This window comes from Callorhinus ursinus, unplaced genomic scaffold (genome assembly GCF_003265705.2).
Source record: "Callorhinus ursinus isolate GAN/ISIS: 27379988/994484 unplaced genomic scaffold, GSC_fseal_2.0 scaffold19, whole genome shotgun sequence".
Lineage (NCBI taxonomy): Eukaryota > Metazoa > Chordata > Mammalia > Carnivora > Otariidae > Callorhinus > Callorhinus ursinus.
Window position 1 is genome coordinate 31931145 of NW_027397081.1, and position 22021 is coordinate 31953165.

General features: G+C 35.8%; 1 protein-coding gene across 2 annotated transcripts in view; it reads left to right on the forward strand.

The window, feature by feature from the left end:
- Window positions 1-22021, forward strand: part of PGR (progesterone receptor) — a 115746-nt gene that overhangs the window by 72076 nt on the left and 21649 nt on the right. Inside the window, exon 4 of one of the 2 annotated variants that reach the window (XM_025893652.2) lies at window positions 5752-6057. The exons of the other annotated variant lie outside the window; for it this stretch is intronic. Coding sequence (XP_025749437.1) covers window positions 5752-6057 — 306 coding nt within the window. The remainder of the gene's footprint in view (window positions 1-5751; window positions 6058-22021) is intronic. 2 annotated transcript variants of the gene reach the window in all.

Consider the following 22021-nt stretch of genomic DNA (forward strand, 5'->3'; position numbering starts at 1 on the left):
CTCCCATTCAGTAGGTTGCCTTATTGGTTTGTTGAGTTTCTTTCACTGTGCAAAAGCTTTTTTATTTTGGTGTACTCCTAATAGTTTAATTTTGCTTTTGTTTCCCTTGCCTGAGGAGCTATATCTAGAAAAATGATGCTAAGGCTGATGACAAAGAGATTACTGTCTATATTTTTTTAGCAGTTTTGTGTCTTCATGTCTCATATTTAGATCTTTAATCCATTTTGAGTTTTTTTTTTATATGTATGTGGTACTGTTTCATTCTTTTGCATGTAACTGTTCAGTTTTCATACCACCATTTTTGAAGAGCTTGTCTTTCCCCCATTGTATATTCTGCCTCCTATGTGGTAGATTAAGGTGGGGGGTTATTTCTGTGCTCTCTATTGTGTTTCATTGACTGGTGTGTCTATTTATGTGCTGGTACCATAATGTTTTCAATACTCTATAATTTTGTAGTATATTTTGAAATTTGGAACTGATATATCTCTGCTTTGTTCCTTTTCAAGATTTCTTTGGCTATTCAGGGTATTTTGTGGTTCTATATAAATTATAATATTATTTGTTATAGTTCTGTGAAAAATACTATTCGTATTTTGATAGAGATTGCATCAAATCTGTAGATTGTTTTAGGTTGTTTGGACATTTTAACATTAATTTTTACAATACATGACCATGGTTTATTTTTCTATTTGTTTGTGTCATTCTTTGAACAATGCCTTAAAGTTTCAGAGTTCATGTCTTTCGCCTCTTTCATTAAATTTATTTGTAGGTATTTTTTTCTTTTTGGTGTGATTATAAATGTAATTGTTTTCTAAATTTATCTGTTACTTCATTATAGTGTATACAAATGCAACAGATTTCTGTATTTTAATTTTGTACCCTGAAACTGTTCTAAATTCATTACGTCTAAAAGTTTTTAGTGGAATCCTTAATATAAATATCATGTCATCTGAATTTGTGACAGTTTTACTTCTTCCTTACCAATTTGGATGCCTTTTGCTTCTTTATCTTGTCCTGTTGTTGTGGCTAGGATTTCCAGTAGAGTGTTGCATAATGCTGATGAGAGTGGAAATCCTTGTCTTGTTCCTCATCATAGAGAAAAGGCTCCATGTTTTTCACCATTGGCTATGATGTTAGCTATGGGTTTTTCATATATGGCCTTTATATATGTTGAGATATATTCCTTCTAACCCCACTTTTTTTGAAGAGTTTTTACTATGAATGGATGTTGTATTTTGTCAAATGCTTTATCTGCATCGAGGTCATCATATAGTTTTTATCCTTCCTCTTATTTATTTGATGGATCACTTTGATTGATTTGTGAATATTGAATCACCCCTATATCCCTGGAATAAATCTCACTTGATTGTGTTGAGTAATTTTTAATGTGTCATTGAATTCTGTTTGCTAATATTTTGTTGAGGATTTTTGCATCTATGTCCATCAGCGATATAGATACATCAGCCTGTAGTTTTCTTTTCTTCTAGTGTCTTTATTTGGTTTTCATATTAGGTTAGTGCTGGCCTCATGGAATGAATTTGAGAGTTTTTCTTCCTCTTTTTTTTGGAATAATTTCAAAATAATATTAATTTTTCTTTAAATGTTTGATAGAATTCATTGTGGTGAGGCCATCTGGTCCTGGACTTTTGTTTGTTAAGAACTTTAGATCACTTATTCAGTTTTATTGCTAGTAACTGGTCTGTTCTACTTTCTTTTTTTCCTCCTTATTCAGTTTGGGAGATTGTTTATGTTTCCAGGTATTTATCCGTTTCTTCTAGGTTGTCCAGTTTGTTGTCTATAATTTTTTGTAGTAGTCTCTTATACTCCATTATATTTCTGTGGTGTCAATTAGTTCTCCTCCTTTATTTCTGCTTTTATTTATTTGAATCCTCTCTCTTTTTCCTTGATGATTCTGGCTAAGGTTTTGTCAATTTTGTTTACTTTTTTAAAAAAAATCAGCTCTTAGTTTCATTGATCTTTTCTATTGGTTTTTTAGTCTGAATTTTATTTATTCTTCCATAATTTTAATTTTCTTTCTACTAGCGTAGGAATCTGTTTGTTCTTCTTTTTCTAGTTCCTTCAGATGTAAGGTTGGGTTCTTTATTTGAGATTTTCTTGTTTCTTGAGGTAGGCCTGTATTGCTATAAACTTTCCTCTTAGAACTGCTTTTCCTGCAGCCCAAAGATTTTGGATCATTCTGTTTTTATTTTCATTTCTCTCCATGTATTTTTTATTCCCTCTCTGATTTCTTGGTTGACCTGTAAATTGTTTAGCCTCTGTGTGTTTGTGTTTTTTCCAGTTTTTTTTTTCTTATAACTGATTTCTAGTTCTATATCATTGTGGTCAGAAAAGATGCTCTATATGATTTCAATCTTCTTAAATTTATTGAGAATTGTCCTGTGGCCTAACATGTGATCTCTTCTGGAGGATATTCCATGTGTACTTGAAAAGAATGTGTATTCTGCTGGTTTTGGATGGTCTGTTCTGTGTATATCTATTAGGTCCTTCTGGTCTATGTGTCATTCAGAGCCACTGTTTCTTTGTTGATTTTCTGCCTAGATGATTTATCTGTTGATGTAAGTCGGACATTATGGTCCCCTAATGTTATTGTATTACTGTCAATTTCTCCCTTTAAGTCTGTTATTTGCTTTATATATTTAAGTGCTCCTATTTTGGGTGCATAGATATTTAAAATTGTTATATCCTCTCATTGAAATCATCCCTTTATAGTAATGTAGTGTTCTTCTTTGTCTTTGTTTTAAAATCTTGTCTAAATATTGCTACCTTGGCTTTTTTTTTTCCAATTCCATTTGCATTATACACGTTTTTCCTTCTTTTTATGTTCAGTCTGTATGTGTCTTTAGGTCTGATGTGAGTTTCTTCTAGGATTGTAGAATTGGGTATTGTTTTTTCATCCATTCAGTCACCATGAGTCTTCTGATTGGAGCATTTAATCCATTTACAGTTAAAGAAATTATTGATAGGTACGTAATTTTTGCCATTTTGTTCATTGTTTTGTGGTTTGTTTTATAGTTCTCTTCTGTTCCTTTCTTCTTTTCTTGTGGTTTGATGGCTTTCTTTAGTGTCATGCTTGGATTCCTTTCTTTTTTGTGTATTTTATCATAGGCTTTCTATTTGTAAGGTTACCATTGGTTTCAGATATAACATCTTATGTGTAGAGCAGTCTACACTAAGTTGGTAGTCACTTAAGTTTTAACACATTTTATAAGCACTAAATTTTACTTTCTCATCCACATTTTACATATATGATGCCATATATTATGTGCCTTTGTATATCCCTTGACTGATTTTTAGAGATATAACTGATTTTACTACTTTTGTGGTTTTACCTTCATATTCGCTTTACAAGTCATTAAGTTACCACCTTTACTGTATGTTTGCTTTTACCTGTGAAATTTTTTTCTTTCATAATTTCCTTACTTCTAGCTATGACCTTTTCTTCCCACTCAAATAATTTCCTTCAACATTTCTTTTAAGTCTGGTTTAGTGGTGATGCATTTCTTTGACTTTTGTTTGCCTGGGAAACATTTTATCTCTTCTTCAATTCTGTATTATAGCCTACCGGGTAGAACGTTCTTGGTAGTAGGCTTTTCTCTTTCACTACTTTGAGGACATCGTGTCATTCCCTTCTGGCTTACAAAGTTTCTATTGGAAAATCAGCTTATACCTTTATGGGGTTTCCCTGGTATGTAACTGTTTTCTTTTCTCTTGCTGCTTTGAAAAAGTTTTGCTTTATCATTACTTTTTGCCATTTTAATTGTTATCTATCTTGATATGGACTTCTTTGGGTTCATCTTGTTAGGGGCTCTCTGTTCTTCTTGGACTTGGATGTCTGTTATCTTGCTCAGATTACGGAAGTTTTCAGCTATTATTTCTTCAAGTAACTTTTCTGTCTCTTCTTTCTCTCATTTCTCTCTGGGATCCTTATAATGCAAATATTTTTACTCCTGGTGATGCTGCTGGGTTCCCTTAACCTCTTTTCATTTTTTATTTTTTTTTCTCTTTCCCATTAAGCTTGATTGCTTTCCATTACATTGTCTTCCACATTGCTGATCTGTTATTCTGCATCCTCTAATCTGTTATGGATTTCCTCCAGTATATTATTTCAGTTATTGAATTCTTCATCTCTGACTGGTTCTTTTTGTACTTTCCATCTCTTTACTGAAGACCTAACAAATGATCCACGCTTTTCTCAAGTCCAGTGGGTATCTTTATGACTATTACTTTGAATTATTTATCCGACATTGGTTATTTTCATTTCATTTAGGTTTTTTGCTGTAATTTTGTCTTGTTCCTTCATTTGGGAGAGATTTTTCTGTCTCTTCATTTTGCCTGACTCTTTGTTTGTTTACATGTATTTGGTAGGTCAGGCATATTTCCTGGTATTCAAAGTAGTGACCTTGTGAAGAAGAGATCCTGCGGTACCCTGTAGCACAATCCCCCCTGGTCACCAGAACTGGGTGTTCCAGGGCTGCCCCCTGTGTGTGCTGTGTGTACCTACTGTTGTGGCTGATCTACAGTTGATTCCAGCCCAGCCAGCTGCAATGATCCAGTTTGCCTGCTGGGCACACTGACAGGGTTTGGTCCCCACAATTTTGAGGGTCTTGTCTGAGGTGACCGTGAGCTCATTGGTGGATGGGGCCAGCATTCAGACCAAATGTCTTCAGTTAACCACTCTACTACAATTTCGGGTGCATGAAGGTTAAGGCTTGCTCCCTGCACAGGCTAAGAGACTGGCTGCTGGAACTGTGGGCATGATAATGTATGAAGTTCTTTCCCCTCCAACCCTCACCTTCCCATAGCCAGAGACACTTTGGAGGGATACCTGCTGAGGTAGTGGGTCCACAAGAGAACATCATTGTTGGGTATACAGTTTTAGCAAGGTAAGTGAGTGTTTGTACTAGTTCCCACAGGAATGGGCATTAAGCCCACTGATTTTTAAAGCTCTTGAAGTTAAGCCATGCTAGTATTGAAAGCTCGGTGTTATATGGACTTATCTTCCCATTGCAGGTGCCCAGTGCTGGGAGTGCCTGGTGTGGGGTCTGATCCCCTTGCTTATCCATGCTTATGATGTCCCTCCCTTTTGTGGTTACTCCCACCAAAGGTTCAGTCCCCAGCTGTGTCTCCACCCCTCCTAGGCTCTTCAGTGTGCCCTTGTCTCCACAAATAACTGTGGAAAGTCTGTTCTGCAGTCTTCAGGTCATTTTCAGAGTTAGTTGAATAGATGTAGCTATTATCTAGTATGCCTATGGGACAAAGTGAGCTCAAGATCCTCCTACTCCATCATCTTACACTATTCTGGGCTAGTTCTCAACACATTCCCAAAAGAATGAAACTCAAAAGAAGATTCAACATTTACTGAAAACTATGTTTTAAGGAATGTAGTCTGTAGCATTAGCTTTTGGGAGACAGTCCTGTCAGAATATTTACCAATACTCACTTTAGTCTCTACTGAAAGCCATTTGTCTTTTCATACATATTGCTGCAAAGTTCCATAATCTTCCATTAGATACTGGTGTAAATATTCACACCACACCAACCCAGGAAATGCTGGTATAATTAATTCTTTAATCCAAGTCTGAGACCTAACATTTACTTATTCAATTTCATTTTATTAGATTGATGCTAAAACCTACAATGCTATAATTCTAAAACTTAAGAAAAACAACAGTCTGCTAGAAGATTTAGTTGATATGTATTTACATGATCTTTTCTTTTTTTCCTTTATAGGTCGAAAGTTTAAAAAGTTCAATAAAGTCAGAGTTATGAGAGCACTGGATGCTGTTGCTCTCCCACAGCCTGTGGGCATTCCAAATGAAAGCCAAGCCCTAAGCCAAAGAATTTCTTTTTCACCAAGTCAAGATATACAGTTGATCCCCCCATTGATTAACCTACTAATGAGCATTGAACCAGATGTGATCTATGCAGGACATGACAACACCAAACCTGATACCTCCAGTTCTTTGCTGACGAGTCTTAATCAACTAGGCGAGAGACAACTTCTTTCAGTAGTCAAGTGGTCTAAATCGTTGCCAGGTAATAATAATTTGTATATAGTAGCATAGAATGAAAATTTTACCATATTTCTTGTACTAGTAGATTGTTAAAGCTGCACAGTAAATTAAATATTGTGTAAACAGCATATTATAGTATGCATTTCAGCAATTCAAAATAACTTATCTAAGATCTTAAATAATCTGTTACTCGTCTAGGACCCTACTGTGTGCTATGGAAATACAAAAGTCATAGATAACACTTTGAGTCTTGATGATTCAAGAATTACATGCATGAAACAGTTAAGGAACAGGATAAGTTTATGTGTTTAAGCACAGATGTTACAGTAGTTCAGAGAAAAACAAATTGACCGTCTTCTTAAAAATCTCTCCTTTATTCTAAGTGCTAATTTAATTTAGCACTTTAATTTAGCACAACCAATTTAACTCAAATGGTTGAAAATAAAACTGCAGATGGTTGAAAAACTGTATCTATTCATATAATATATCAAAATAGTATTCAGAGTATAGTGGGGTGTTTAAAATTAATTAAGTCATATAATTCATAAACATATAAATAAAATAATTCATAAAATAATTTGGACATAAGGAAATGAACTTTCTTCCAGTTACTATTTTCTCTAATTTATAGTCAGACAAAGTGGATAACAGTGAGAATCTGGCTTGTACCATCATGAAAGGATTTAAGTCACTTTACTTATAAACTAGTTTTACTTCCTCAGCACAACTCCATACAAGGATGCAGTTTTTACTTGGCTAAATCTGAGACTGCAGAGCCAGGAGAATATATGGGTAGCCATTGTTTGTGGAGGCATTAATCCCATAATTAGAAATAGAGCATTTTTTAAAATTATATTCTCTTCACACCAAAAATATCCTTATCACTTTTTAAAACCTGTTGATTTTTCCAGTATCTGATCAAGAATTAAACATATTATGCCATTTTAGTCTACAGGTAAATTCAATCGTCTTTTTCAAAGAATTTTTTTTCTCAATTTGCCGTAATATATTTCTGTTATTATTTTACCTGAAAGGTTTGAAATTCAATGGGTGACTTGTTCTTCAAAATTCAAGGTTATGTGAAAGAGAAAGAAAAATAGATTCCTGTTGAATCTTTTAAAAAAACACGTTGAGAAAAAATTAATAACATTCACTAAGTAATTTTATAGAAAAATCCAAATACCCAGGTTCTTATTAGCTCCATTGTTGCTGAAAGTCTTGGGCAGGTAATTTTTTTTTCCATTAAAGAATTTCTGAATTTTTAAAACTTACTGAATAAAGTCATTATCACCTTTGATAGATCTTTATTAAATTGAGATATTACAATAAGATTGAACTTCTTCTGTTTAAAAATAGTATTTAAATATATGTTTAACTTTTCTCAGTTTTTATATTATTTAGAAAAGTTGCTTCCTTTGATAGGCATAGTTTATATTTTTAGCATTTGGCAAGTTCTTTACTGTTTAAAAAGATTCTACTATCAGTTGGCAAAGTTAGAAAATAACCAGTTATAGCTTAAAAGATAATTTATTCACTTTGGGTAAAAGCTAAGTGAACATTTTAAGTTGAAACATTTACCTGTGAAGATTTTTCATCTTCATATTCTCAAAAAGAGTGAGAGGAAATTATTACACTGAGTTTAACAACAACTTTTTAATCTTGCAAAAATGTAATTTGTAATAAGTAAAAAAGAATGATGGCATCCACCAGTATTATAGGTACCATTTTCATTAACTATTACAATGAGAAGCTTATTTGATGATTTAGATTAGCAAATGATTGTGTGGCCCATGATCTTTATTTTTTATTTATTTTTATTATATTATATTAGTTACCATACAGTACATCATTAATTTTTGATGTAGTGTTCCGTGATTCATTATTGTATATAACACCCAGTGCTCCATGCAATATGTGTCTTCCTTAATACCCATCACCAGGCTACCCATCCCCCACCCCACTCCCCTCTAAAACCCTCAGTTTGTTTCTTGGAGTCATAGTTTCTCATGGTTCGTCTCCCCCTCCGATTTCTCCCCACTCATTTTTCCCTTCCTTCTCCTAATGTCCTCCATGCTATACCTTATGTTGCACAAATAAGTGAAACCATATGATAATTGACTTTCTCTGCTTGACTTATTTCACTTAGCATAATCTCCTCCAGTCCCATCCATGTTGATGCAAAAGTTGGATATTCATCCTTTCTGTTGGCTGAGTAATATTCCATTGTATATATGGACCACATCTTCTTTATCCACTCATCTACTGAAGGGCATCTCAGCTCTTTCCACAGTTTGGCTATTGTGGACATTGCTGCTATGAACATTGGGGTGCATAGGGCCCTTCATTTCACTACATCTGTGTCTTTGGGATAAATACCCAGTAGTGCAATTGCTGGGCCATAAGGTAGCTCTATATTTAAATTTTTGAGGAAACTCCACACTGTTATCCAAAGTGTACCAACTTGCATACCCACCAACAGTGTAAGAGGGTTCCCCTTTCACCACAACCTTTCCAACATGTGTTGTTTCTTGCCTTGTCAATTGTTGCCATTCTAATTGGTGTAAGGCGGTATCTCAATGTGGTTTTGATTTGAATTTCCCTGATGGCTAATGATGATGAACATTTTTTCATGTGTCTGTGAGCCATTTATATGTCTCCTTTGGAGAAGTGTCTGTTCATGTTTTCTGCCCATTTTTTGACTGGACGATTTGTTTTTTGGGTCTTGAGTTTGAGAAGTTCTTTATAGATCTTGGATACCAGCCTTTGTCTGTAGTGTCATTTACAAATATTTTCTCCCATTCTGGTTGCCTCTTTGTTTTGTTGACTGTTTCCTTTGCTGTGCAGAAGCTTTTTATCTTGATGAAGTCCCAAAAGTTCATTTTCACTTTTGAGAGAAGTTGCTGTGGCTGATGTCCAAGAGGTTACTGCCTATGTCCTCCTCTAGGATTTTGATGGATTCCTGTCTCACATTGAGGTCTTTCATCCATTTTGAGTTTATCTTTGGGAATGGTGTAAGAGAATGCTTGAGTTTCATTCTTCTGTATATAACTGTCCAATTTTCCCAGCACCACTTATTGAAGAGATTGTCTTTTTTCCATTGCATATTTTTTTTCCTGCTTTGTCGAAGATTATTTGACCATAGAGTTGAGGGTCCATATCTGGGCTCTCTATTCTGTTCCATTGGTCTTTGTGTCTGTTTTATGCCAATACTATGCTGTCTTGGTGATCACAGCTTTGTAATATAGCTTGAAATCAGGCAACGTGATGCCCCCAGCTTTGTTTTTCTTTTTCAACATTTCCTTGGCCATTCGGGGTCTTTTCTGATTCCATACAAATTTTAGGATTGTTTGTTCTGGCACTTTGAAAAATGCCATTGGTATTTTGATCAGGATGGCATTTAAAGTATAGATTGCTCTGGGCAGCATAGACATTTTAACAATGTTTATTTTTCTGATCCATGAGCATGGAAATGTTTTTCCATCTTTTTGTGTCTTCTTCAAATTCTTTCATAAGTGATCTGTAGTTCCTAGTGTATAGATCCTTTACCTCTTTGGTTAGGTTTATTCCAAGATATCTTATGTTTTTTGGTGCTATTGTAGTTGGAATTGATTCTCTAATTTCTCTTTCTACCATTACATTGTTAGTGTATAAGAAAGCAATTGATATCTGTGCATTGATTTTGTATCCTGCCACATTACTGAATTGCTGTTTGAGTTCTAGTAATTTGGGGTGGGGGCTTTTTGATTTTTCACATTAATTATCATGTCATCTGCAAAGAGAGAGAGTTTGACTCCTTCTTTGCAAATTGAATATATTTTATTTCTTTTTGTTGTCTGATTGCTGTTGCTAGGACTTCTAGTACTATGTTGAACAATAGTGGCGAGAGTGGGCATCCTTGTCATGCTCCTGATCTTAAGGGAAAGTCTCTCAGCTTTTCTCCATTGAGAGTGATATTCGCTGTGGGTTTTCATAAATTGATTTAATGAACTTGAGGAATGCTCCCTCTATCCTTATACTCTGAAGAGTTTTAATCAGGAAAGGATGCTGTATTTTGTCAAATGCTTTTGCTGCATCAATTGAGAGGACCATATGGTTCTTCACTCTCCTCTTATTAATGTGTTGAATCACATTGATTGATTTGCAAATGTTGAACCACCCTTGCATCCCAGGGGTAAATCCCACTTGGCCATGCTGGATGATACATTTAATGTACTGTTGTATCCTATTAGCCAGGATTTTTTTGAGAATTTTGGCATCCATATTCATCAGGGATATCAGTCTGAAATTCTCCTTTTTCATAGGGTCTTTGCTTGGTTTGGGGATCAAGGTAATGCTGGCCTCAATGAATGACTCTGGAAGCTTTCTTTCTGTTTCTTTTTTTGAAACAGCTTCAGGAGAATAGCTATTATTTCTTCTTTGAATGTTTGGTAGACTTCCCCAGGGAATCCATCAGGCCCTGGACTCTTGTTTTTTGGGAAGTTTTTGATCACTGCTTCAATCTTGTTATGGGTTATTGGCCTATTCAGGTTGTCAATTTCTTCCTGTTTCAGTCTTGGTAGTTTATACGTTTCCAGAAGGCATCCATTTCTTCCAGGTTGCTTAATTTATTGGCATATAGTTGTTAATAATAATTTCTAATAATTGTTTCTATTTCCTTGGTGTTAGTCCTGGTCTCTCCCCTTTCATTCATAATTTTATTAATCTGGGTCCTTTCTCTTTTCTTTTGGATAAGTCTGGCTAGTGGTTTATCGATCTTATTAATTATTTCAAAGAACCAGCTTCTAGTTTCTTTGATCTGATCTGCTGTGTTTCTGGTTTCCAATTCATTAATCTCCACTCTAATTTTAATTATTTCTCTTCTAATACGTGGCTTAGGCATCATTTGTTGCTTTTTCTCTGGTTCTTTAAGGTGTGAAATTAGTTGGCAAATTCAGGATATTTCTATTTTTTTGAGTGAGCCCTGGATGGCTATGTATTTCTCCCTTAGGGCCGCCTTTGCAGTATCCCATAGGTTTGGACCAATGTGTTTTCATTCTCACTGGTTTCCATGAATTGTTTAAGTTCTTTTGATTTCCTGGTTGACCATTCTTGAGAAGAGTGGTCTTTAGCTTCCAAGTGTTTGAATTTCTGCCACATTTTTTTCTTGTGATTAAGTTCCAGTTTTAAAGCATTGTGGTCTGAGAATATCCAAGGAATAATCTGTCTTTTGATATTGGTTGAGACCCGATTTGTGACCCAGTATGTGGTGTATTCTGGAGAAAGTTCCATGTGTGCTCTAGTAGAATTGAGTATTCTGTTGTTTTAGGGTGGAATGTTCTGTATATATCTATAAGATCCATCTGGTCCAATGTGTCATTCAAAGCTCTTGTTTCTTTGTTGATTTTCTGCTTAGATGATCTGTCCATTGCTGAGAGTGGAGTGTTAAGTTCTCCTACTATAAACGTATTATTATCAATATGTCTCTTTATTTTGGTAAACAGTTGGTTTATGTAGTTGGCTGCTCCCATGTTGGGGGCATAGATATTTACAATTGTTAGATGTTCTTGTTGGATAGACCCTTTAAGAATGATGTAGTGTCCTTCTATGTTTCTAACTATAGGTTTTAGCTGAAAATCTAATTTGTCTGATAAGAAAATTTCTCCAGCTTTCTTTGGATGTCCGTTGGCATGAAAGATGGATCTCCATCCCTTCACTTTCAGTCTGGATGCATTTTTAGGTTCAAAATGAGTCTCTTGTAGACAGCATATGGATGGGTCCTGTCTTTTTATCCATATGCAAACCTGTGCTGTTTTATGGGAGCATTTAGGCCATTCACATTGAGAGTGATTATTGAAAGTTATGAATTTATTGTCATCATGTTGCCTGTGAAGTCCATGTTTCTATAGATTGTCTTTGTAAATTTCTCTTCTATATCACTCTTGACATCTTCCCCCTTTTATAGAACCCCCCTTAATATTTCTTTCAGGGCCGGCTTAGTGGTCACATATTCTTTCAGTTTCTGTCAGTCTTGGAAGCTCTGCATCTCTCCATCCATTCTAAATGACAGCCTTTCCAGATAAAGTATTCTTGGCTGCATGTTCTTCTTGTTTAGTACTCTGAATATGTCTTGCCAGCCCTTTCTGGCTTGCCAGGTCTCTGTGGATAGGTCTGACGTTATTCTGATATTCCTCCCTCTGTACGTAGGAATCTCTTCCTCCTAACTGCCCTTAAGTTGGTTTCCTTGGTTCTAAAATTTGTGAGTTTTACTATTACATGCCAGAGCGTTGTTCTGTTCTTCATCTTGAGATGGGTTCTCTCTGCTTCTAGGACACGAATACTTGTTTTATTCCCCAGAGTAAGGAAGTTCTCAGCTATGATTTGCTCAAATATATCTTCTAGACCTCTCTCTCTATCCACCCCTTCAGGGATCCCAATAATTTTGACATTGGAATGTTTTATGATGTCACTTATTTCTCTAATTCTATTGTCATGGATTTTAAGCTGTTTGTTCCAGGCCTCCCCTGTTTCCTTCTTTTCTATCAGTTTGTCTTCTCGATCACTAATTTGTTCTTCTGCCTCGTTTACCCTAGCTGTTAGAGAATCTAATTTACACTGCATCTCATTTATAGCATTTTTAAGTTTGGCCTGGTTAGCCTTCATTTCTGCCCTTAGAGAATCTATGTTGCTGTTAATGTTTTTCTCCAGCCTAGCTTTTGTCTTCGTAACTGTTACCCTGAAGTCTATTTCTGACATCTTGCTTATATCGATATCCATTAGGTCTGCAGGAGAGGCTCTTGTCTGTGGGTCTTTTCTTTGTTGGGAGCTCCTCCTTCTAGTCATTCTATTGAGTTGTGGTTGAGGGGATGTACAGTTGAAAATATCAACCACAACTCAGGCAAGGTGCATCCTGGGAAAGTTTGGAGCAATCGAAAGCCACCACTGAAAAAAACCCAGCCAAAATGAAACCCAAGAATAAGATTTATAAAGTATAAAAATAAAAACAAACAAAACCCACAAAAAAAAATGACAAAAAGGGGGGGTGCAGGGAAGGTAGCTATAATCCCTTTATGTGGGCGAGGTAGAGTGTTTCACCTCTTCCTGGGTGTATTTTGTTCTCTTTGTTAGAGAACAGTACTTCTCAGAGATACAGGGAAATTAAAACTGGTATATATATATATATAAAGGTAGTATTGAATAGGGAAAAAAGGACTACATTGAAGCTTATATCTATATATATAAAAAAAAGTGTGTGAAAAAGTTCAAGTTAAAGCCCATTATCTTTCAAGCTATATTTGCATGTTCTGCATACTGCATGAATGATGAAAATGGTCAATGAACCAGAGTGACTATATTGAATTCTTTGAAAGGACTCATACATGAAAGCAAAGTCAAACCTTTCAGTTGACTTTAAACCAGAATACAGTTTTTACTCACTTGATTCACTCGTAAGTGTCTATTGAATATCTTCTGTGTGCATGACCTAACAAACAGTAGTGTTAGAAAAGCCAGAAGTGTGGGCTCACAGTGTGAGCACATTTTGGTGCAACATATCTTAGCATTTGGGCTTCAATTTTGCACAAAGAGAAAATTTATTTCATCCATTCACTCATATGTTACTTGGTCTGTGAAAGATATTTCGGTAAATGAGGCCTATTAAGTCAGGATGTCAGTTTACTTGTTTATATTTTAAAAAAATGCTGCTAGTAAAACATGTTGACAGGTCAATACAATAGGAAAGTGTATTTTGGAAGTCAGATTAAGATCAGATGCAAAATAATAATCATAACAATGGTGATGGTATACCTGAGGGCTCCAAGTTATATATCTACAGTTCCCTGAGAGGATGCTTGTTGCCTGGTCAGGGCCTTCTCATTTTTTTCTTTGTCTATGCTCTTCTATCATCTTGGGCCCACTATAGTAATTGCAGCTTATCTGACATCTCATGATATTTTAGAGATATCGTTGCTCCTACATAAGGGAGACTTGCAAGATGCTTTAGCCTCATGATAGGACATGTAAAATGCTCTCTTAGGATACACTGCATGCAACATATTGTATCTATCATGTGAATTATTTTACATTGACTTTTAGCTGTAAGCTCAGTGTGTAAATATTTTCCTATTTGGAGCTTGAAATGACACAACATTTACAAAATTAAAAAAAAAATGAACAAGACAAAGGTCAGGAGAATGGAGGACCCATGACAGGATCAGACCCACTAGGCACCCTCAGCACTGGAGACACGCACTGGGAAGATGAATCCTCATAACATCTAGTTTAGGGCTTAACTTGGCAAGCTTTTGAAAATCAGTTGGGCCTAACTCTGGGTATATTAAAAATCATTGGGCTTAGCTCTGGGAGGGTCAAAGGGCCATAGGAAACTGACCTCCTCTCCTTAAAGACCTAGCATAATAAATAACCCAACCAATCAAACTCAGCATAGAGTAGCAGTTTGAATAGTGCCTGAGGTATATGTGGAGAGTAATTTACTAATCTTAGAACATGGGCTAGAGAGACATGATCTACAGGAGATTTCCTCAGGAACAAAAGTGCTGGCAGACACTATCTCTCTTTCCCTCCCTCAGCCTAGATTGCTAGACACTTGTGGATACCAGCAGGAATACCATTTATCTTGCTAGCACCATGTACCCCAAACATGTTCCCCTGCAGACTCACCCCATCCATCTTGCCCACTTCAGCAAGCATGCCTCAAAAGGAGCTCCTGCCCTGACACACTGTGCAAGTAGCCCCAGCAGGGTCTGACACCACTCCAAAGTGTCTCCTGCCCTGCAGATTGTGGGAAATAACCCCACACACCAACACATGCACAGTTTCAGCACTGAGCATTTTAGCTGGCCACACAGCCTGCAGCTGTGACAGACACATGGGTGGAAAAAATGTGGTCTGACTGCCAGCTCCAACCACCAAGAAAATCTGCTCAGGGGGCCACAAATAGAGAGCACTCTGACGATTGGTATGCACATAACTGCAGAACACAGAGTGCAGACAGCTAGCCTGACTACTGACATTGCCCACCAAAAAGCTCATTGTTAGACACACCCCACAAAAGCACAGGGACCAAACCCTGTCCTATGAAACCACAGCAGGTAAAGCCAGTCATTGCAGCTTACTGAAAGCTCAGTCAGCAAGTGGCTCAGCCACAACAGTAGTGTTTACACAGCTCATATCCAGGAGACACCCCTGGAGCACATGGTTCTGATGAACAGGGACACTGACTACCAGGCACTTCAAGACCTCTTCTTCACAAGGCCACTACTTTTAATACCAAGAGATACAGCTGGCCATCCTAATACATATAAACAGAGTTAGACAAAATGAGGCAGAGGGATATATCCCAAATGAAAGAACTGGACAAAATCACAGCAAAAGAACTAAAGGAAATGGAAGTAAGTATTATGCCTGATAAAGAATTCGGTGATATCATAAAGGTATTCAGTGGACCAGAAATAAGAGTGGAGGATCTCAGTGTGACCTACAATAGAGAGATAGAAAATATAAAAAGAACCAGAGATGAAGAATTCAGTAACTGAAATAAAAATTACACTAGAGAGAGTCAACAAAATATTAGGCAATGTAGAAGAACAAATCAGCATCTGGAAGACAGATTTCAGAAAACAAGCTGAACTACAAAAAGAAAAATAACTAATAAAAAATAAAAAGTGGTTAAGGGAACTCAGTGACATCATTAAGTGTAGTAACATTCCTATTAATCCAGAAGGAGAAAACAGAGAGAAGGGGAAAGAAAACTTATTTGAAGAAATAATAGTAAATTGACCAGTATGGTGGTTAAAGCACAAGAGCAATAAAATTAATTATATCTACAAGAATTAGTCTATGGATCCACAAAATAAAAGAGTGTAAAATATGACATGGTATACAGAAAATGGAGAAGGGAGTAAAAATGTAGGACATGAATGTGTTCAAACTTAAGTGACCATCAAGTTAATATAGACTGGAGTACACATAAGATGTTATATGTGAAACCAATGGTAACACAAATTAAAAACCTATAATAGATACACACAGAAAAAAGAAAGGAACCCAAGCATAACATTAAAGAAAGCCATCAAATCCTAAGGAAGGGGGCAAGAGTAGAAGAAAGGAAGAGAGAAGAACAAAAACAACCAGAAAACAAGTAACAAAATGGCAGTAAGTACATACTTATCAATAATTACTTTAAATGCAAATGGACTAAATAATCAAAAGACATAGGGTGACTGGTTAAAAAAAGACCCATCTGTATGCTGTCTACAGAGGCACTTCAGACATAAAGACACATGAAGATTGAAAGTTAAGGGATTAAAAAGCATTTACCATGAAAATGGAAATAAACAAAAAACTAGGGTAGGAAATAAATTTTAACAGACATAAAGGGAGAGATTGACAATAATACAATAATAATAATAATGACTTTAGACACCCTATTTACATCAATGGATCAGTCATCCAGACAGACGATCAACAAAGAAACAATGGCTTTGAGTGATACATTAGTCCAGATGGACCTAACAAATATATACATAATATTTCATCAAAAAACAGCAGAATACTCATTCTTTCAAGTGTATATGTGGGACATTCTGTGATAAATCACATTAGGTCACAATACCATTCTCAATATTCAAGAAGATTGAAATATAATATGTTGCATCTTCCCACCACAACAGTATGAAACTAGAAATCAACTATCAGAAATTATGTGGAAAGAACACAAATACATGGAGGCTAAACAACATGATACTGAAAAATGAATGGAATAAACAAGAAATCAAAGAGGAAATTGAAAAAAAAAACAAAAACAGGGAGAAGGGGCACCTGGGTGGCTCAGTCAGTTGAGTGTCTGCCTTCGGGTCAGGTCATGATCCCAGGGTCCTGGGATAGAGCCTGGTGTAGGGCTCCCTACTCAGTGGGAAGCCTGCTTCCCCCTCTCCCTCTGCCTGCCACTCCCCCTGCTTGTGCTCTCTGTCTCTCTCTTCTTCTCTCTCTCTCGGTATTTCTCTCTAAACATGGAGTAAAAGAAATTGAAAGCAACTGTGCAAATTCTTTGGGACACAGCCAAAACATTTCTAAGAGGGAAGTTTATAGCAATACAGACCTGCTTGAAGAAACCAGAAAAATCTCACACCTTGCACCTAAAAGAGATAGCAAAAGAACAAAGCTCAAAGCTAGTAAAAGGAAGAAAATAATAAACGTTTTGGCAGAAATAAATGAAATAGAGACTAAAAAATAATACAATGATACCAGGAGTTTGTTCTTTTGAAAATAAGCAAAATTGATCATCTCGAGCCATATTTACCAAGAAAGAAGAGGACTCAAAGAAATAAAATCAGAAGTGAAAGAGGATAAATAACAACCAACACCACAGAAATGAAAGGACTATAAAAGAATATTATGAAAACTTACATGCCAGCAGCATATTGGACAACCTAGAAGAAATGAATAAACTCCTAGAAACATATAACTTTACAAAACTGAATCAGGAAGAAATAGAAAATTTGAACGGACCAATTACTAGTAAGGAAATTGAATCAGTAATCAAAAAACTCTCAACAAACAAAAGTCCAGAACAAGACGGCTTCACTGGTAAATTCTACCTAGTATTTTAAAAAGAGTTAATACCTTTTTGTTTTCAAATTATTCCAAAAACTAAAGGGGAAGAAAAACTTCCAAATTCATTCTACAAGACGAACATTACCTTGATATAGGGAAATTTGTTGCATTTCTATACATCAATAATGAAGTAGCAGAAAGAGAAATTAAGAAAACATCCCCATTTACAGTTGCACCAAAAAGAATAAAATATCTGTGAATAAACATAACCAAAGAAGGTGACAGACCTGTACTCTGAAAACTATAAAATACCAGTGAAGGAAATTGAAGACGGCACAAACAAATGAAAAGATATTCCATGCTCCTGGATTGGATGAGTTAATATTGTTAAAATGTCCAAATTACCCAAAGCAACCTACAGATTTAATGCCATCCCTATCAAAATGCCAACAGCATTTTCCACAGAACTAGAATAAACTATCCTAAAATTTTTATGGAACCACAGACAAACCCAAAGATGGCCAAAGCCATCTTGAGAAAGAAGAACAAAGCTGAAGGTTTCACAATCCCAGACTTTAAGAAATATTACAAAGTTGTAGCGATCCAAACAATCTAAGCAGTATGGTACTGCCATGGAATCATACATACAGATCAAAGGAACAGAATAGAAACCCCAGAAGTAAACCCAGAACTATATGGTCAATTAACCTTCAACAAAAGAGGAAAGAATATGTAATTGGAAAAATACAGTCTCTTCAACAAATGGTGTTGGGAAAACTAGATAGCAACATGCAAAAGAATGAAACAGGACCTCTTTCTAACATCATACACAAAAATAAACTCAAAATGGATTAGGACCTAAATGTGAGACCTGAATCCAAAAAAATCTTAGAAGAGAGCACAGTCAGTAATTTCTCTGACATCAACCATAAAAACATCTTTCTAGATAGGTCTCCTGAGGCATGAGAAACTAAAGCACAAATAAACTATTGGGAATACATCAAAATAAAAAGCTTCTGCACAGCAAAGGAAACAACCAACAAAACTAAAAGACATCCTACTGAATGGGAGGAGCTATTTCCAAATGACATATCTGATAAAGTGTTAGTATCCAAAATATATAAAGGATTTATATAACTCAACACCAAAACAAAACAAAACAAAACAAAAACCAAATAGCCCAATTTAAAAATGAGCAGAAGACATGAACAGACATTTTTTCAAAGAAGATATCCAGATGCTAACAGACACATGAAAAGATGCTCAACATTAGTCATCATCAGGGAAATACAAATCAAACCACAATGAGATATCACTTCACATCTGTCAAAATGGCTAGAATCAAAAAGACAATAAATAACAAATGTTGGCAAAGATATGGAGAAAAAGGAACCCTCACACATTATTTGTGGGAATGTAAATTGGTGCAATCACTATGGGAAATCATATGGAATTTCCTCAAAAAGTTCAAAAAATAACTATCATATGATCCAGTAATGACACTTATGGGTATTTGCCCAAAGAATACAAAAAACAATTTCAAAAGGATATATACACCTCTATGTTTATTGCAGCATTATTTACAATAGCCAAATTATGGAAGCAGCCCAAATGTCCATTGATAGATGAATGGATAAAGAAGATACAGTGTGTGTGTGTGTGTGTGTGTGTGTATGTGTGTGTGTGTACACAGTGTTTCTCAAACACTACTTTGGTGACTATTGGCATCCCCAGGGTTTCATCACCCAACTATTAAGAAGCCACTGATAATAAATTTATGTTAGGGAGAGTAGTCAAAGGAAACTTAGAGGCATAAGTTATGGGTTGATCAAGGAGGATCTTGAAAGTCAGGGAAGGCTTTGGAAATTAAATTATTAAGTACTTATTCTCAACTCACTTTCACTTTGTAATATTATTTATCCTTTTTATCAGTATATTATAGCGAAATTTACATGACAGAGAGGTTTGAGGGAAATATTTCCTTTTTATAAATTTTGTCCTGATTCTTCTGTTTATTTTGTGAAAAAAACTCTCTCTAAGGGTCAATGCTTTAACATTTTCAACATTGCATTTTTGAAATATTTTACTTCTTCATCTTAGTTAGCCAGACTACTTGCAATCAACAGTATCAGAAGACTGGAATAGTCTTTTGCCTTGTTTTTGCCTTTGAAGCATGCCAAAATATCTTTTGAGTTAGGGACAGCCACTGCATATGTGACAAAGGATTTTTTCCTTCATCCCAAATAAAATGAATAAATCAAATTACTTCCCCCCAAAAAAGTGATGGGAAATAAGTGAAATTAGCCTATGAGTAAGGTCAAGCTTTGATGATACTGTTATGAAGGCTTCAAAAATGATTTTTCTAGCATCCTATTCCACTGAAATTACTATTGCCAATGTCAAAAAAAATTTTTTTTAATCGAATCTAATGAATACTTTCAACCCTTAACGTGTTTTGCATGCCTTTGGGGCCACTAACAAAGTACCATTTCTTGCTGATACTCTTACTTTGGCATTTACCATTTCGCTTCAGGTAGATATGTTTCTCTCAATTTACACATTTTGTTTCCTTTGTGTATTTGTTTTTCCATTCACATCATAAAGTTGGCATTTCCTGCATTCCATCTTTTACTCCAGTAGTTTCTAATTCTACACAGACTAGATGAGCCCATTCACAGCCTTGTCTTCAAGTGCGCCTATATTCTGGTGACTCCTAAGTACATAGTATCAACCCCTCTAATGAACTTTTGAATCACGTATTTCAACTATTTATTACATATTTCTACCTGGATGAATTTCCAGGTCAACATGGCCTTCTACTCCATAAACCTAAAACCTTTTCCTTTATCTTGAAATGGTGCCAGTCTTGGGTATCATACTGCTCTCCCTTTTCTCCTTCACTGCCTGTCCGATTAGTTATCAAATTTTGTCAACTCGGGTGCCTGGGTGGCTCAGTTGGTTAAGCCACTGCCTTCGGCTCAGGTCATGATCCCGGGGTCCTGGGATCGAGTCCCGCATCGGACTCCCCCTTCTCTGTGGGGAGCCTGCTTCTCCCTCTGCCTCTGCCTGCCACTCCCCCTGCTTGTGCTCACTCTGTCTCTCTCTCTCTCTCTGTGTCAAATAAATAAATAAAATATTTAAAAAAAAATTTTGTCAACTCTACTTATTAACTAGACGGTTCACTATATATGCTACTTTCACTGCTACTGCCCTGAGTTGAGGTCGTCCTTGTCCTTGTTTCCTAGATTTCAGTTGTAGCTCTTTGACTAACCCTATTACCAATTTCACCCTACCACCAAGCAATCTCTGCCACCAGAATCATCTTTCTAAAAACAATTATAACCAATTATATCATTTCCTTTCCTTTTCATAACAAAGTCCAAACTTCTTAACCTTAACATCCAAGATTCTTCTGTGATTTGACTCCTGAATTTACAGTGTTATCTCTCATTCTTCCTCTTCAAGCAACTCTTAGTTTCAGTTCTCACAATGCTGTTTGCTCAGTATCCAGCCTTCATTTGCCCATATAGTTTCCCTACGTGAAGATCCTTCCCTTCTTCCACATTTTCCCCTGGTTGGTCCCTAACTAACCTTAGGATTCTAATTACCTGTCACTTCCCCTGAGGACGAGTTCCCTGGCCTTCCCAGACTGAGTCAAATGCCCCTTTGCTCTACCACATTACCTTTGCCTTTGTCAACCATACTATCACTCTGAGTTATGCTTATGTTCTCATTTTCTGTTTTTCCAAACTGCAAGTGTTAAAGGCAGAAATATCTTTCTAGTCTTTATGCCTAGCTGCAACCAGAATGCTTCATCCAGAAGGGAAGCTTAAAGAGTATTTCTAGAAATTTAAATTATAGAATTGATAGAATTGATACAAAATGAACTGTGCTATCTTAAATCATTAGTCATCAAATCCTTATTCATAAAAAAATAATATATATGTTGGTGATTATACTTATTTTGCTGTAGCATTTTTGTGCTCCTCAAACTTCACTCATACTTTGTGTCAGAAGGTGCTGAGGTATTTAATGCTCCACTTTGTTGTAGATTAAACGTTTCAGTACATGACAGTTTTTACAAAAGTACAACCTATATATTTTATCAAAACTCTGGAGGTAACAGAGGAGAACTTAGAAGGTTATAACATGCCATGTGTTACCATATACTTTTTTTTAAGCATTAAGGATTGAACAGCTTGTAACAGGGCTTTTGTCAGAAATTATCAGGCCAAGTCACTTAAAAGGAAAGGGTATTTTTCCTTACTACTTGTTAAACACAATTAAGGATCATCCATCACTTTCTATGTGAAGTTTTTCATTGATCATCATTGCAAATGTACTGACTTTACCTGATCATTATCATCAATGGGAATTTGAGCTCAGTGTTCCTGTCTTTGTTTCAGTATAAAGTAATGAATGATAGTACAGTTAAT